Source organism: Mobula birostris, chromosome 6 (genome assembly GCF_030028105.1).
Source record: "Mobula birostris isolate sMobBir1 chromosome 6, sMobBir1.hap1, whole genome shotgun sequence".
Classification (NCBI taxonomy): Eukaryota; Metazoa; Chordata; class Chondrichthyes; order Myliobatiformes; family Myliobatidae; genus Mobula; species Mobula birostris.
The window spans coordinates 131090908-131106399 of NC_092375.1; the positions used below are offsets into that span (position 1 = coordinate 131090908).

Here is a 15492-nt window from a genome sequence, read left to right on the forward strand (position 1 = left end):
GTCATCGACAGGATTGTATGAAGGCAGTCCATTGTCTACATGAGATATCTGCGCTGATCTTGTTCATTGCGTGCACTGTTTGAATTCCTCCGTCAATAACTATTAGAAACTAATACACAGATTTATGGTACTGTAGTACTTTTGGTAGTGTTCTAATTTGTTTGGTATTTCATTTAGATACATAATTTGTTACTACATTTACCTTTTTAGCCACTTCTATGAAACTTCGGCTAATTGGGGCAGCTGCTTAATTGGGCCAAAATGTACTGGTCCCGATATGTCTCAATCAACTATTTATACATGCACACGCACACACTATATTTCAATAGTTCTTCATCGGTTATACTGCTCCTTCGGCAGCTATAGGAACGCAATTTCTTGTGTTCATTATGCATGTGATGAGTATATAAAAAGGGAAACATCATGATTTAGATCTCAATAATGCAAACCGCAGAATATTATTTTCCGCATCAATTATAAATTAAGGAATTATCTTAATTCGGTCCCTGACAATTCAGCAGAAAATCGACACGCGAGGCTCAAGCGTTGCATTGGTAGACTCCAGCATCGAGTGACCGGGAGAGGGGAGGGATTCCGAGTGCGCAGGTGCGGCACCTGCTCTCCGGTCGCTCTAGACAAGATGTCCACGTTAGGGCATTGCTGAGGCAGAGAGGGACAAGGAAAGGAGCGGAAGATGGTAGTCAACACCACGCATCGACTCCTTTCCTGAGCAGAGCATCAAGAAAGCAGGCGGAGGTGAGAGAAGGAATGAGCCAGCAACAAAGAAACAACAGACAAATATGAATCATGATTCGTGCCGGGTGCTGCTGTTTTTTGGCTGTGATTCTGAGCTCCATCCTCCAGATTTTTGGTGCAACGGGTACGTAAGGGAAGGGGGAACAGTGCAAATTTATTATTTGTATTTTCTACATATAAACTGTGAGGAATAATGAAATGCAGCGCAGATTGCCGCCTGGTTGCGATGCACTGCGTGAGGACCAGTATTGCAGATACTCTGGGGTGCAGAGCGTGTCTAGAGAAGTACTCGAATCATTTATTTAAATACAAATCCCTCCCCGCCTCTCCCCTCCCCCCCCCGCCAAGTGCAGGCTTATTTGCAACGTTTGGGCTTCTAGTAATGGGGGTTGAATCCTTTGAGATGTGGTTTTGCAGTGAATTAAATAAAACAAAGGGAATTTGTTCCCTTAGCAACAAGCAACCAGAATGAGGAATAAACATGTTTTTTTAACTGCAGTTGATAAGTTTTAATTTGGAAAAGCATGCACAAATTTCTGGTAATAAGCAATCGATCGTTGTGTTCTATGCCTGTTCATTACTGCATTGCTCTGCAATCGTTTGTGGATGCAAAGCGGGAACGCTGTTTATTTCCTTCTCTTCTGGTTGTCCCTGACAGTTCTGCATTTGAGCGGTGCTGATGAGGACTCATCGTTTGCGGATGCTGGTGCAGCGCTGAACCACACCAGCAACACGACTCAGCAAGAAATAACGTGGCCTTTACGCTTGATCTATTACGTTCATGATGACAACGAGAGCACTTACCACATCCTGGATACCAAAGCCAGGAACCAGCAAAAAGATGACCAGGTAAATGAGGCAAAAAGAGACAACCCCGATACCCCAAGATTCCCCCCCCCCCCGCACTTCACCCGTTTAATGGAGCATTTCGTTGCATTTCTGGTCTCCACTATCCAGCTGAGGGATGTGTCCATCCTGAACAATGTGCAGTGAGAAGCAGTGATTTCAAATTCCATTAGCGTCCTTGGAGTTGCATTGTAGTTTCTGTGTAACTCTGAATACTGAGACACCCGCAAGTGGATAATATCTTGTGGATTTAATTGCTAACAGTGGTTGACTTGTTTAATGGTGTCCAGGAGACGCGCAGTGTTACTGATTCCAATGCTAACTTATCCAAGGTGGCAGATGCACCTTTGTTTTGTGCCCAGAAATTAATTTAGTAATGCATCCAGATTTGTTGAAATGTCAGTTTGCTGCACAATTTACATATCCATAGTACCTCTACACCCAATGAAAATATGCTGGGGGAGCTTTTTAATGGCATGGTGATGACATGAGAGAGGCTTTAAAGAGAAGAGGAAAATTGTATAGTTTTAAGGATAGGCAACTGGAAGAATGATGCCCATCGATGGGGCAAACGGGGTTAAGGAGTCGGGGAGAGCGAGAGCATGGAAATAGGGTCCTTTCGCCCTCTGATTATGTATCGACCATCAACCTGTTAATGCTGAACCTACATTAATCTTCATTTAATGATTAAATGATTTAATTAATCATCATTGATCCTACAGTTTTGTCATGGTCAGGGGTCAAATGTAGAGCATGGGGAAGGTAAGCAGGAATGGAGAAAGTCACAGATGAGGGGAGTGGTATGGAGGGCTTTAAAGAGAAGGATGTAACTTTGATAAGTTGATCCATTGCCTGACCAGTGTAGACAGGTCAGGCTGTGTTATGGGTGGATGAGCCGTATTTAGTCCCGGCCAGGTTAATTCAAGATGGTCATCAGCAGGGCATGTTAGCAGGTGGTATTTGCTGCTGTGTTAACAGGAGAGAAAGAATCGGCCAGGCACCCTAACAGTTGTACCTGCCCTGGTCTGGGCTTATGGACTTGAGGTATAGGAGCATCACCAGGTGTAGTTGTGATGGAAAGAACGAACTTGCCATTTTGTGAAACTTTTCCGCCATTACTGGTGGCTTAATTTTTGAAGGTTGTAGGAATCACAGCAGTCAAATTCTGCAGAGCAAGGTCTCCAAAACAGGAATATGACCTGCTTTAGAGAACAACTTGAAAGATTGGCCCAGGTCAGAGGACTCTGGGGAGTTGCCACCGGTGGTCTATGTCCCAGTAGGGATTATGACTTTAAGAAGAAGAATAAGATCACGCCTTGGGCTACTTTGTCTAGGGAAATGGTTTTAGCTGTCCCAGTTTCTCCTTATAACCAAAGTCCTCCAGACCAAGCCAAATTCCCGGATCTTTTTTGCACGTTCTCTAGCCTAATTACTTTCTAACTAGTAATATATTAGCATTTTTAGTGAACCTTGATGTCCTTCCTAAAGTATAGGCCCAGACTGAAACATAATTACCCAGTTAACATAGCCAGTGAGTTCTGATTAACAGGATAAGTGGAAGGAGTAAACAGAGTGGTGTGGCGTGATTCCTGGAATGGGGTTAAGAACTCATCTACCTTGCAACCTTTGTTTATGAAATAAACTAATTATAAGCCACTTGCTCATGCTGGTGGCTTTGGACTGGAAACAATGTCAGAGAAGAAGATATTTTTGTAACTGGAAGTATATTGTTGGAGGAACTCTTGGTCTTTGCAGCTTCTGTGGAAGCAGAGGGATGATTGTGTCAAGAATAAATTTATTTTGCATTGGTTGTAATTCTTCATCCCTGGAGACAAGATGCCCCGTTGTTGGGTATATTCAATGACATTTACATTCCATGTGATCAGTAGAGTATGAATTATATTAAAGCTAATTTGGTTACCATTGATGTTCAGAGATATTATCTTTCTGTTAAACCATGACTTGTATCACCTGATATTCCTCTGAAACAATGGGCCCCTCCCTGAGCTGAAACATTGATTATTCCTCGCCCTTGCCTGATCCACTGAGTTTCTCCAGTATTTTGTTTTTTAACTCTAGATTCCAGCATCTTGTCTCAAGAACAGTCTGGTTTGGTTCTGGAGGGCTGCCTTGCAAGGTTACCCCATTGTGTGTTGGAGACTGTGAAGTAGATGAGACTACTGGGGGCAAAGAGGAGCCTAAAAATACTTTGTTTCAGAGGAATGTCAGGTGACTCAGGTAATTTCTTTTAACAGGAGGTAGCATCTCTGCACTCAGGTGGTCAATTGATATATTATTGTAACATTTCTTGAGATACAGGGAAAAACTTGTCTTGTGTAGTGTCTTCACAATAGAAGTAATAAGTAGATCTGCAGGGAGCACCTTGCAACGAGTCGTCACGCTGTGGTGCCAATGGAAATAAAATTTGCTTTTCTCTGTACTTTTATACTCTATTGATAACAGGCTTGCATGCACTTTAATTAAACTTCTAGTGACCCTTAGACTAAGGAATTATAGCCCTTGCAGAATAAGTTCAGTGTTATCGTAAAAGCTTGAGCCTTTGTCCCGAGATTGCCCTCTCTGAGGAAGCTGCCTCTGTTCTGCCAAGTTCTACAAATTATATTCAAAGGTTCGAAGGTTCATTTATTATCAAAGTATACAACTCTGAAATTCTTCTTCTCTGGGTGGCCATGCAACCAAGAAAGAAAAGATAGCACGATCATCAACCAACAAATCCCCCCACCCCGCACAAAAATGGAACAGGCATATCGACCCCGCCCAATCCCTCCTTCTGCACAAAAAAAATGAACAAAATAGAACAGGCATATCAACCCCAAATCCCCCATCCCCACACAAAAAAACGCTGAAAAACATTGGGTAAAAAACACAATGCAAAAAAGCTATAAGAGAAAGAAAAGGTCTGTAGTCCAAGTCCACATCCAAAATGCAGAAATCCTTGGCAACATGCTCCAGGCACAATGGCAGGCTCTCCCCTCTCAAGTAGCATAGCAGAGCAATCCTCAATGATGAAAAGGCAGGCGGTTGGTGCTCACCTTCCACATTCTTCCACGTTTGCCTTGATGTTTCAATCTCCCTTGTTGCTTTAATCAGCAAACGATGGAGGCTTTAATTGGTGAAATGGAGTCAATCATCGGCTCGCCCGCCATAAGGTTCGCGCACACTGTTTCTGCCTCCCAGAATCCTCTTGGAGACTGCAGAGTGCTGAAACACCCAAACAATCTCCAAACTGCAAATCACAGGCTCCAATAGTTCCAGAATCACACTCAAGATGAAAAACAAATGTAAAAGATATAAAAGAAGTGAATTATTTGGTTTCATGATCTATCCAGAAGATGTCGCCCGAAGGAGTATTGTACGCAGGCACCATCTTGGCTGGAATTTTATACCTTGGTGAGATCACATCTTAATGCTGAACTGCCAATGGTAGTAAACTTGCATCTCGAGTTGACTGATATAATTCAGAGGCTTGGATGTCCAGATCCCACACCGGAGAATTGAGCACCGAATCCTGACTGACATTCAGTGATGTATGATAGGATTGCTATACTGTTGAAAGTGGAATTCCTATATGTACCTTTCCAGATGCATGTGACAAATCCCATCGCATCTTCCAAATGAGCAGGGACTCCCTTATGACCAGGGTCATATTTCTCGTTAACTGACACCAATAAGTGGAAAATAATATAGTAATTATTTGCATTCCAATATCTATGAAGGAGTTGGAGTTGGTTCCTAGATTACAGGAGTGATGGTCACAAAAGACATTTGCTTAGTGCCTTTATCTCATGTAAACCACGTGCCCTGATGTAGTAGCAGGGCGATTACTCGAGTCGAGAATGATGTTCTCCTAAGAGGTTGTCTATTGGTAGGTCTTCAGGTGACCGTAGAGGCCGATCCGAGATCCGCATATTCTGCGGGGTTTCCAGACCTCTCAATCCTGTCCCCTTCACCACTGGACTTAATCTAGGATGTTAGGGTGGATGTCCTTAATGGAGACTGCATTTGCATGACCTTGTTTAACGTGAGGAGCCCGATGCACGGGCAGACACCACTTAGTCCTTGACAGATTGGGTTCAGGGTTCAGTGGCAAGGAATACAAGATGACTGGGGACCCTTCACTGCTGCTGCAGTGTGTTCTCGCCTTCTGCCAGCTCTGCTGGTGAGGTCTTGGTTGGATTACTCTCTGTCCGGAACTCCCCCTTGACCTTACCACCAGGGTCTAAACACTAGATGGCTAAACTCTAGACAGGATTGCTGTCAGGATCTCTGGCACTCTCAAGTCTCTGCACCATGACAAGGTGATGATCCTTGGAGAGGTGTCCTGACATAACATTTATGCATTTCTACTTCCCATTAAAATAATACAAGTAAAAAGCATAGGCTTGTCTGGGTCTATGGTGGGATTATCAGAAGTGATATCTTTTGAGGAGGCACTAAAAGCCTCTTCCCACCTCCCTGTGTATGGTTCTGTAAAGGTCATGATCTATAGAATTGTTGATGAGCAGAGCAGTTTGCGGTCATCTGACCTATAATTATTCAGAAGCACAAATCTGATTACTACATGTGGAATTTGGATGCACGTAAATTAGCTGGCCTGTGTGTTCTATGTAACAGCAACAACCAGACCTCAGACTGCTTATAAAGCTCCTAGGGATGTCCTACATTGTATTTAATAAGTACTTTCTCTCTTTATATGTGTACTCCCTGCAGTGATTTCCTGAGGAGAATAACTGTTAGCAGTGTAGTTGGATGCAGGAGAATGAGGGATGAAATGATTGACAGAGAGAGTGTTGAGCTGGAGTGTTGAGTTGGGTTAGGCAGTCGGTTGTGTAAATCAGCAGACTCTCTGCTATTGTGGAGAGCCACTTAACAGCCAGGGTGATTTGCTTCCATAGATGTTTAGGTGGAGGGGATGTTTCCATTAGTAATGCACACAAAATGCTGGAGGAACTCTGCAGGTCAGGCAACATCTACGGAGAGGAATAAAGAGTCGACGTTTCACACCAAGACCCTTGTTCAAAGTACATTTATTATCAAAGTACGTATACTATATACAACTTTGAGATTCATCTCCTTACGGGCAGCCACAAAACACAGACACCCAATACAATACATTTTTTAAAAAAAGCCTATCAAATACCCAATGTGCAGAGGGAAAAAAAAGCAAATCATGCAAACAACAAAAGCAAGCAAACAACTGACATTCACGAAAGCGAGTCCACAGCCATGAAACCAGACGTTACTGCAGCCGATCCAGTAGCCTGTTAGTTGCCGGCCACGGCCTCAGTTCAGCACAGAGAGGAGTAAACCTCGCAGAGCAGTGAGCTGAACCGGCCTGTCCCTTGCCTCCAGTCCCGATACACTGATCCTTTGAATCTAGCGTGGCGCTTAAATCATCCAAACTTTGGGTTGTTCCTCACTGTTGGACCCAGGCCTTGCTTCAATACGTTCCTGGACACGGACCCTGCTGCCTCGATTTGGCGCAAACCCGACCTTTCCAATTCAGCTGAGTACTTAAGTCAATCACACCTCAAGTCATTCCCGCTCTTGCTCCCAGGCCCCCTCGGCCTCGACTCTGCCTCAGCTCCTCTTGCTTCAGCTCGATTCTGCCGCATCGAATCGTCTCCAAGTCTGCTTCAGCAATGGCCAAACATCTGCTCATTCCCTGCTCTCTGGGCCGAGGCCTTGCTGCTTTAATTCGGCCCGTACACACCACACCTCACCTGTCCTGCACCTTCAAGTTTTCAGATTGGATTGGATTGCTCTGAGCACTGATCTGATTTGGTGAGATCGAGAATGGCTGGGTGTATCGCTCCACTGTGATCCAGGTCCTGGAGCGACGCATTACCCGGTGCTTGGACAACTTAAACACCAGTCCAGATAGACTAGAAAGCACGAGTGTTGGGACTGGAGGCGAGGGTCGGGCTGATTTCGTTCACTGTCCATGATGTCCATTCCTCCCTCCGGCGGCTGTCACCTCTGCGAGTTCTGCGGCATCTTTACGCCGCTAATGTGATGGACTGAGGTGGCTAATATGAGTAGGCTTGGACCTACTCCAGCTGCTCCAGGCAGCGTATCTAAGGACTAAATCTGGTTCGGGATGCTGTCATTTGCTTCTATTGTTTGCATGATGTGTGTGTGTGTTTTTCCCCCCTCTTTTATGGTCTTTTTTAAAATTGGGTTCCTGGGTTTCTTGCTTTGTGGCTGCCTCGAGGTGTATAATTTTTACATTCTTTGTTAATAAGTGTACTTGAATTTTAAAAATGCCAGGTTGTACAGGCGGTTCAAAAGCTCAACTCTGAAAAGGAAGTTACAGGCTATTGATTGCCGTGATCGTTTACTAGAAAAAGTGTGATTAATAAAGTAGTTAGTATTTTGTTTGCTGCCAGCAAGTCATGGCTGTGCTTCACCAGCACCATCTTAAGCTGGAAGACTTTCCATTAGTAGGGAAGTCTAGGATCCAAGAGCACAGTCTTAGAATAAATGGATATCTCTTTATAACTGAAAATGGGAAAGAATGTCTTCAGTTAGAGTGTGGTGAATTTGTGGAGTTCATTGCCACACAGTTCTGTGGAGATCAAGTCATTGGGTGTATTTAAGGCAAGGATTGATTGGAAAAGGGGTTGAGAGTTATGGAGAGAAGGCGGGGAAATCAGGTTGAGAAAACAAAAATAGATCAGGCATGATTGAAGGGGGCAATTACACTTGATGGGCCAAATGGTCCAATTCTATTCTTTCTTCTGGTCTTAAGTATATTGGTGATTGTCAGGGATGAAAATGCAAATTGCTGGATATCTGTAACAAAAACAGTTAATGTTGGAAACAGTCAACAGGTCAGGCAGCATGTATGGTGAGGGAAGAGGTTAACTTTTTCAAACTGGTGAAAGTCTTTGACCCAAAACACTACTTGTTTTCCTTTCCATAGATGTAGCATTGCTCAATCAACCTGGGCCAAGAAGCATTGCCCTTATGAGTGGGGAAAGAGCCAATGACTTCTCAGCAGGAAGTGTCTCCTGGTGTCCTGAAAGCCATCTTACGGTATATGTACACCAAGAGATGATAACGTCATTTGGTACATTGTGATACAGGACTCTTAAATAAAAACCCATTACTGTAATTAGATTCACAGTGTTCCTGTGGAAAAGTTGTTTGTTCAGATGTAAAACCTTCCATCTGCTTCCTGGTCCTAGATGTTAAATTGACAGAAAGGATCAGACGTATTTGGATTAATAGTGAAAGTGGGTGAAAGATAGGTGTAATGTCAGTGCTTTATCAGAAGCACATTTCAGATCAGTCTTTAAGCTTTTGCAGCTCAAGTCCAAATATCGTGCCTCCAGAAATTGGCTAATTTTGTGCTGTGAATGATAGGCTATTTGGATTCAAGGGCAGAGCTTCACTGCATCGAGAAGATGATACCAGATATCAGCAGTAAGTGCTCTCAGTTGGTCTTATCATAACAGGAGCCACTTTATTAAGTATCTAATTCATTGCTCGGTGGCACAATTTCAGTTTTCCTCACCATTTAGTCAAGCGCGTAAGCAGCGCTCTCTCAGGCTGAAGTGCTCCCTTGCTTACCAACAAAATGCAGTGGTTTTAGCAGATGGTGGATGGTCATAGAAAAATACAGCATGCAGCCAGACCCTTCGGTCAAGTGAGTCTGTGTCGACCATTTTTACAAATCCTATATTAGCACCATTATCATTTTCCCTGCAACAGAGGTCCACTATAGTTGTGAGAAGGTACTGCAAATGTACCGTGAAGAGAGCTGGGACTGGTGGCTGAAGAAAATGATTTGCCATACAGCATGGAAGCAGGCCATGCAGTGTTCCATTTCCATGCTGACCATATGGTACCAGTCATATTAATCTCATCTTCTAGCATTTAGCCCAATTTCCACTGCAGATTCCCACCCTCGCAACCCCAAATCAGTGTATTCCAGTTTTCTACTTTGTATCTGAAGCATCTTGGTCATCATTTGAAAATTTCAGCTCGTCGACGACTAGATGCCAGATTAAAAGTAGAGATGTTGGGAGGGAGGTTGGTAAACCAGAGAAGGGCTGACTATCAGATGGCAACGAGGAGGCATATAGTAGTAAGAGAGATTGGCTCGTTGAGTAGTGGAAGCCACAAAAATCGCTAAGTTACAAAGGTTAATAATTAATGCAAGGGACAAATAACAATACAGTGTCCAAGGGCTTTTCAGAAATCTGATGGCAGAATGGAAGGAACTATTCTTAAAACACGTGGTCCTCAGGCTCCCATACCATGGTATTGATGTGAAGAGGGCATGTGCCAGATGGTGCACATCTTTAATGATAGATATAACCTAGAGATACTGCCTGTTGAAGATGACGTTGATGGTAGGAAGGGTTGTGCTGATGACGGGGCTGGCTGAGTCTGTGCAGGCCTCCTGCGATCCTGTGGGTTGGAGGCTTCATACCAGGCAGTGATGGACCCAGTCAGAATGCTCTGTACTCTACAAGTGTAGAAATTTGCTAGAGCTTTTGCTGGTAAACCAAGCCTCTTTAAGCTCTTAACAAAGTAGAGCCGCTGGCATGCCTTCTTTATGATTGCTCGATGTGTTGAGCCCAGGATAGGTCTTCTGAAATGCTGATGCTCATGAACTTAAAAGCTGCCTATCCTGTCCACCGCTGATCCCTTGATGAAGACTGATGTGTGTTCTCCCAGCTTCTTCATCCACAACAATTCCTTAGTCTTGCTGACGTTGATGACTTCATGACCTATCCCAGTGGTAATAAATCTGACTCTGATTAATAGGGATGAAACTTGATGTTGTCTGCTTGATATTGGCCAGGGCGAGTGGTGGAAGTGGCAGAAGCCAAGATTAGATTGCCGAGGCACTCCAGAAACAGGAACTTGTTACCAGAAGCTGGAGGATTGGTAACTAGAGCAGACTGATCTAAAGTGATGGAGAAAATAGAAGCTTGGGAGAATTAGCAAGATGTGCCTTTTTGGTTAAATGATAAGGCCTTGCCATGGAGGTATGCAAAGGAAATTGGATTAACTGCCGCTACAGAGGAATTGTCTAATTTAGCCCTGTACTCATTGGTGTTTAGGCTAAATTGTTAATGAAACGATAAGGACTGGCATTGTAGATGCTGAGATGCTTTCTCCACGACCGTGGAGAACCAGGGGTGGGGACAATCTCTGGCTAAGTGGTTAGCCACTTAGGATAGGGTGATGAAAAATGTCTTTGCTCAACTGTGTATCTTCAGAATTGTTTACCCAGCAGTTGTTAGGCCCTTGGATGTTGAGTAGGCTCAGGCCAGAGAGTGGTAGATCTTTGGACAAGAAGAGAAAGAGGATGTGGGATTGGGAGTGAGTGTAAATTGGGAATGGAGATTTGGCCATGATCTTGTCAAATGGTGGATAGGGTTGGGAGGATAAATGATTGATCCCTGATGTTTATTGTTCTTGCAAAATGAAAGTTTCATTTGGGATTGGAAAGGCATTACCGGTGGATTTCAGAAATGTGTTTACCAGTCATTTTTGAAAGAGAATTTTGTAGTTGCTTGCAGGGTCAAAGTTGAGGCTTTGGGGAATGAGGGGAGAACTAAAGATGCAAAGGTTGCAAGGCCACCTCAGAGAGGCACTTTATGAAGGCCAGTGAATATTGATCCATTGTACACAAGGTCCAAGCCTGCAATCGAACCTCACACGAGCTGCAACAGAGAGTGGAAGTCATTTGGGGCACGAAATATTTGGGGTTGGGTAGGGAGGTTTGGGAAGCACGAGCCCATCATGGAGATGGTTGTGAGGCCCGAGGACTAACACGGCAAGGAGAGTGGAGGGGGCTCCCGTTCTGATAAACGTTTGAAATTGCCCAGTTAAGGGTTAGTGCTCTAAGCAAACCAGAGGTCTGATTCAATGAACGATTAATGCCAAAAGGGGGAATGTATGGTACAGCAAAGAACCAGAATAAATCATAATGCATTCTTTTGTTTGAAGAGAGTGAGAAACAGCCTGGATTTGTCCCAATCATCTGAACAAATCAGATAAGAGGCAGAGATGGGGTGGACAGCTAGAAACTGTTTCCCCACAGCAGAAATGACTAATGTGAGGGAGCATTATTTTAAAGTTTTGGAGGAAAGTATAGTGGGGAGGGGAGATGTCGGAGGGAGTTTTTTTTTTACACAGTGTAGTTGGTTTGTAGAATGCAGATACATTAGGGACGTTTAAGAGACACTTAGGCACATGGGTGATTTAAAAAAAATGGAGGGCTATGTGGGAGAGAAAGTTAAGAGGTGGGCACAACATCGTAGGCTAAAGGGTTTGCACTGTGCTGTAATGTTCTGTGTTCTAAATGGAGGGAGGTGTTGGAGTAGGAGGATGTGCTGCAGTCATCGGCGAACAATCCCACTGCTGACCTTCTAATGGAAGGTTGGTCACTGATGAAGTCGCTGAAAATGGTCAAAGATTAGAATCACACAGCATGTAACAAACACTCAGTTCACCAAATCTGCACTGAACAAAGGGTAACCATTTACATTAATTCTGTGCTTCTGTTGTATTCTCTCCATATTGCTTTCAATGACCACCCCACCCCCCCCCCAAGCTCAACATAATCTCAACGCAACAATACACCAGATTCTTAGAATGCAGTTCTCGGGATTGACACTGCTGAGAAAAATAGTCATATGGTTTATTCTGGTTCTTTGTTGTGGTATATAACTTTACTTTGGCATTAGCTACATATTTAATCAGACATTGACTGAGATTTGTGGCTGACTTAGACCATGAAACATAGGAACAGAATCAGGCCATTCGGCCCATTGAGTCTGCTTCACCATTTCTTCATGGCTGATCCATTTCTCACTCAACTCCATTCTCCTGCATTCTCCCCATAGCTTTTCACACCTTAACTAATCAAGAGTCTATCAAACTCTGCCTTAAATACACCCAATGACTTAGCCTCCACAGCCGCCTATGGCAACAAATTCCACAGATTCACCACCCTCTGGCTACTGAAATTCCTCCTCAACTCTGTTCTAACTAGACATCCTTCAATTCTGAGGTTGTGCCCTCTAGTCTTAGACTGCCCCGCCATAGGAAACATCCTAATTTGTCTAAGTTCTTCTGCAGCCTCTCTTGCTTCCTCAACACTACCTCTCCCTCCACCTATCTTTGTATCATCCACAAACCTGGCCAAAAAACCCTCAATACCTTCATCCAAAACATTGACATAGAAAGTAAAAAGAAGCGGTCCTAACATCGACCCCTGCGGAACACCACTAATCACCAGTAGCCAATCAGAAAAGGCTCCCTTTATTCCCATTCTTTGCCTTCTGCAATCAGCCAATGCTCTCGCCGTCTCTCCTGTAGTACTGTGGGCTCTTAACTTGTTAAGCAGACTCATGTTGTGGCAATTTGTCAAAGGCCTTCTGAACATCCAAGTACACAATATCCACCAATTCTCCTTTACCTATCCTGCCTGTTATTTATTCAAAGAATCCAAACAGATTTGTTAGGCATGTTTTTTTATTCCTTTATGAAGCCATTGCTGACTTTGGCCTGTTTTATCATGTGCCTCCAAGTACTCTGAAACCACATCTTTAACAATCAGCTGCAACATCTTCCCAACTATTGAGGTCAGGCCAACTGACCTATAATCTCCATTCTTCTGCCTCCCTCCCTTCTTGAAGAATGGAGTTACATTTGCAATTTTTCAGTACTTTGGAACCATTCCAGAATCTAGTAATTCCTGAAAGTTCATTTCAAATCCTCCACAATCTCTTCAGCCACCTCTTTCGGAACCCTGGTGTGTAATCCATCTGGTCCAGGTGACAACTCTAACCTCTACCTTCAGTTTCCCAAGCACCTTCTCTCAACTAATAGCAATTACAGTCACTTCTGGCCCCTGAAACTCTAGAACGCCCGGCATACTGCCACAATGAAGACTGATGCAAAATACTTATTCAGTTGTCCATTTCCTTGTCCCCCATTACTGCCTCTCCAGTGTCATTTCCCAGCAGCCTAATATCTACTGCCACCTCTCTTTTACTCTTTATATATCTGAAAAAAACTTTTGTTAGCCTTTTGGTCCCACACTGGAGATTAGTGTGCAAACTTAAAGCACACGGTATTGGGGGTAAGGTATTGATGTGGATAGGGAATTGGCTGGCAGACAGGAAGCAAAGAGTGGGAATAAATGGGACCTTTTCAGAGTGGCAGGCAGTGACTAGTGGGGTACCACAAGGCTCAGTGCTGGGACCCCAGTTGTTTACAATATATATTAATAACTTGGATGAGGGAATTAAATGCAGCATCTCCAAGTTTGCGGATGACACGAAGCTGGGCGGCAGTGTTAGCTGTGAGGAGGATGCTAAGAGGATGCAGGGTGACTTGGACAGGTTAGGTGAGTGGGCAAATTCATGGCAGATGCAATTTAATGTGGATAAATGTGAGGTTATCCACTTTGGTGGCAAAAACAGGAAAACGGGTTATTATCTGAATGGTGGCCGATTAGGAAAAGGGGAGGTGCAACGAGACCTGGGTGTCATTATACACCAGACATTGAAAGTGGGCATGCAGGTACAGCAGGCGGTGAAAAAGGCAAATGGTATGCTGGCATTCATAGCAAAAGAATTTGAGTACAGGAGCAGGGAGGTACTACTGCAGTTGTACAAGACCTTGGTGAGACCACACCTGGAGTATTGTGTGCAGTTTTGGTCCCCTAATCTGAGGAAAGACATCCTTGCCATAGAGGGAGTACAAAGAAGGTTCACTAGGTTTGATTCCTGGGATGGCAGGACTTTCATATGATGAAAGACTGGATTGACTAGGCTTATACTTGTTGGAATTTAGAAGATTGAGGGGGGATCTTATTGAAACGTATAAAATCCTAAAGGGATTGGACAGGCTAGATGCAGGAAGATTGTTCCCGATGTTGGGGAGGTCCAGAACGAGGGGTCACAGTTTGAGGATAAAGGGGAAGCCTTTTAGGGCCAAGATTAGGAAAAACTTCTTCACACAGAGAGTGGTGAATCTGTGGAATTCTCTGCCACAGGAAACAGTTGAGGCCAGTTCATTGGCTATATTTAAGAGGGAATTAGATATGGCCCTTGTGGCTAACGGGATCAGGGGGTATGGGGGGAAGGCTGGTACAGGGTTCTGAGTTGGATGATCAGCCATGATCATACTGAATGGCGGTGCAGGCTCGAAGGGCTGAATGGCCTACTCCTGCACCTATTTTCTATGTTTCTATGTTTGATATAGTTGGCTAACTTACCTTTATATTTCATCTTTTCCCTCCTTATGGCTTATTTTAATTGCTGTCTGTTGGTTTTTAAGTTTACCAATCCTCCATCTTTCCACTAATTTTTGCTCTATTATATGTCCTCTCTTGCTTTTGTGTTAGCTTTGACTTCCCTTGTCAGCCATGGTCATCTTTGACCAGCAGCCAATCTGGACATCGGAAGTTTGAAGAGGAGGAGACTTCAATCAGGTCCACTGCCCAAGGATGAAAAGCAGCAGCAGGTTGTGGTAGTGAAAAAGAGCTTTGACTAGCAACTAATTGGCATTTGGGATTAGTTAGTAAGAACAAATTAAAGGAAGCCAGGAGCAAGCGCAGTGGGCCTTTGTCTGAGTAGACATACTCAGAGTGGTGATACTGAGGCTTTAGCTCTTCGAGGCTTCCACAAAGAAAGGCTTCAGTCAGAGAAAGCTAAGGAAAGAAAAGCTCAAGTTTCCTCTTTTTCATACCTGCTCAGTTAGGACAGTAGAGATGCCAGGCAGGATAGTGGAATTATTCTCTTGCGGGATGTGGGAAGGCAGGGAGACCACCAGTGTCCTTGACAACAGCAGCTGAGAGAAGTGCATCCGGCTGCAGCTTCTAACAAGCCTTGTTAA

The 15492-nt window shown here is 44.0% G+C and overlaps 1 protein-coding gene across 6 annotated transcripts in view; it reads left to right on the forward strand.

The window, feature by feature from the left end:
- Positions 1-499: 499 nt before the first annotated feature.
- adam23a (ADAM metallopeptidase domain 23a) overlaps positions 500-15492 on the forward strand; it is a 163621-nt gene continuing 148628 nt past the window's right edge. For all 6 annotated transcript variants that reach the window (XM_072261324.1, XM_072261327.1, XM_072261325.1 and 3 more), the window contains exons 1-2: positions 500-880; positions 1415-1605. In XM_072261324.1, the coding sequence (XP_072117425.1) occupies positions 808-880; positions 1415-1605 (264 nt within the window). In that variant the 5' untranslated portion in view covers positions 500-807. The remainder of the gene's footprint in view (positions 881-1414; positions 1606-15492) is intronic.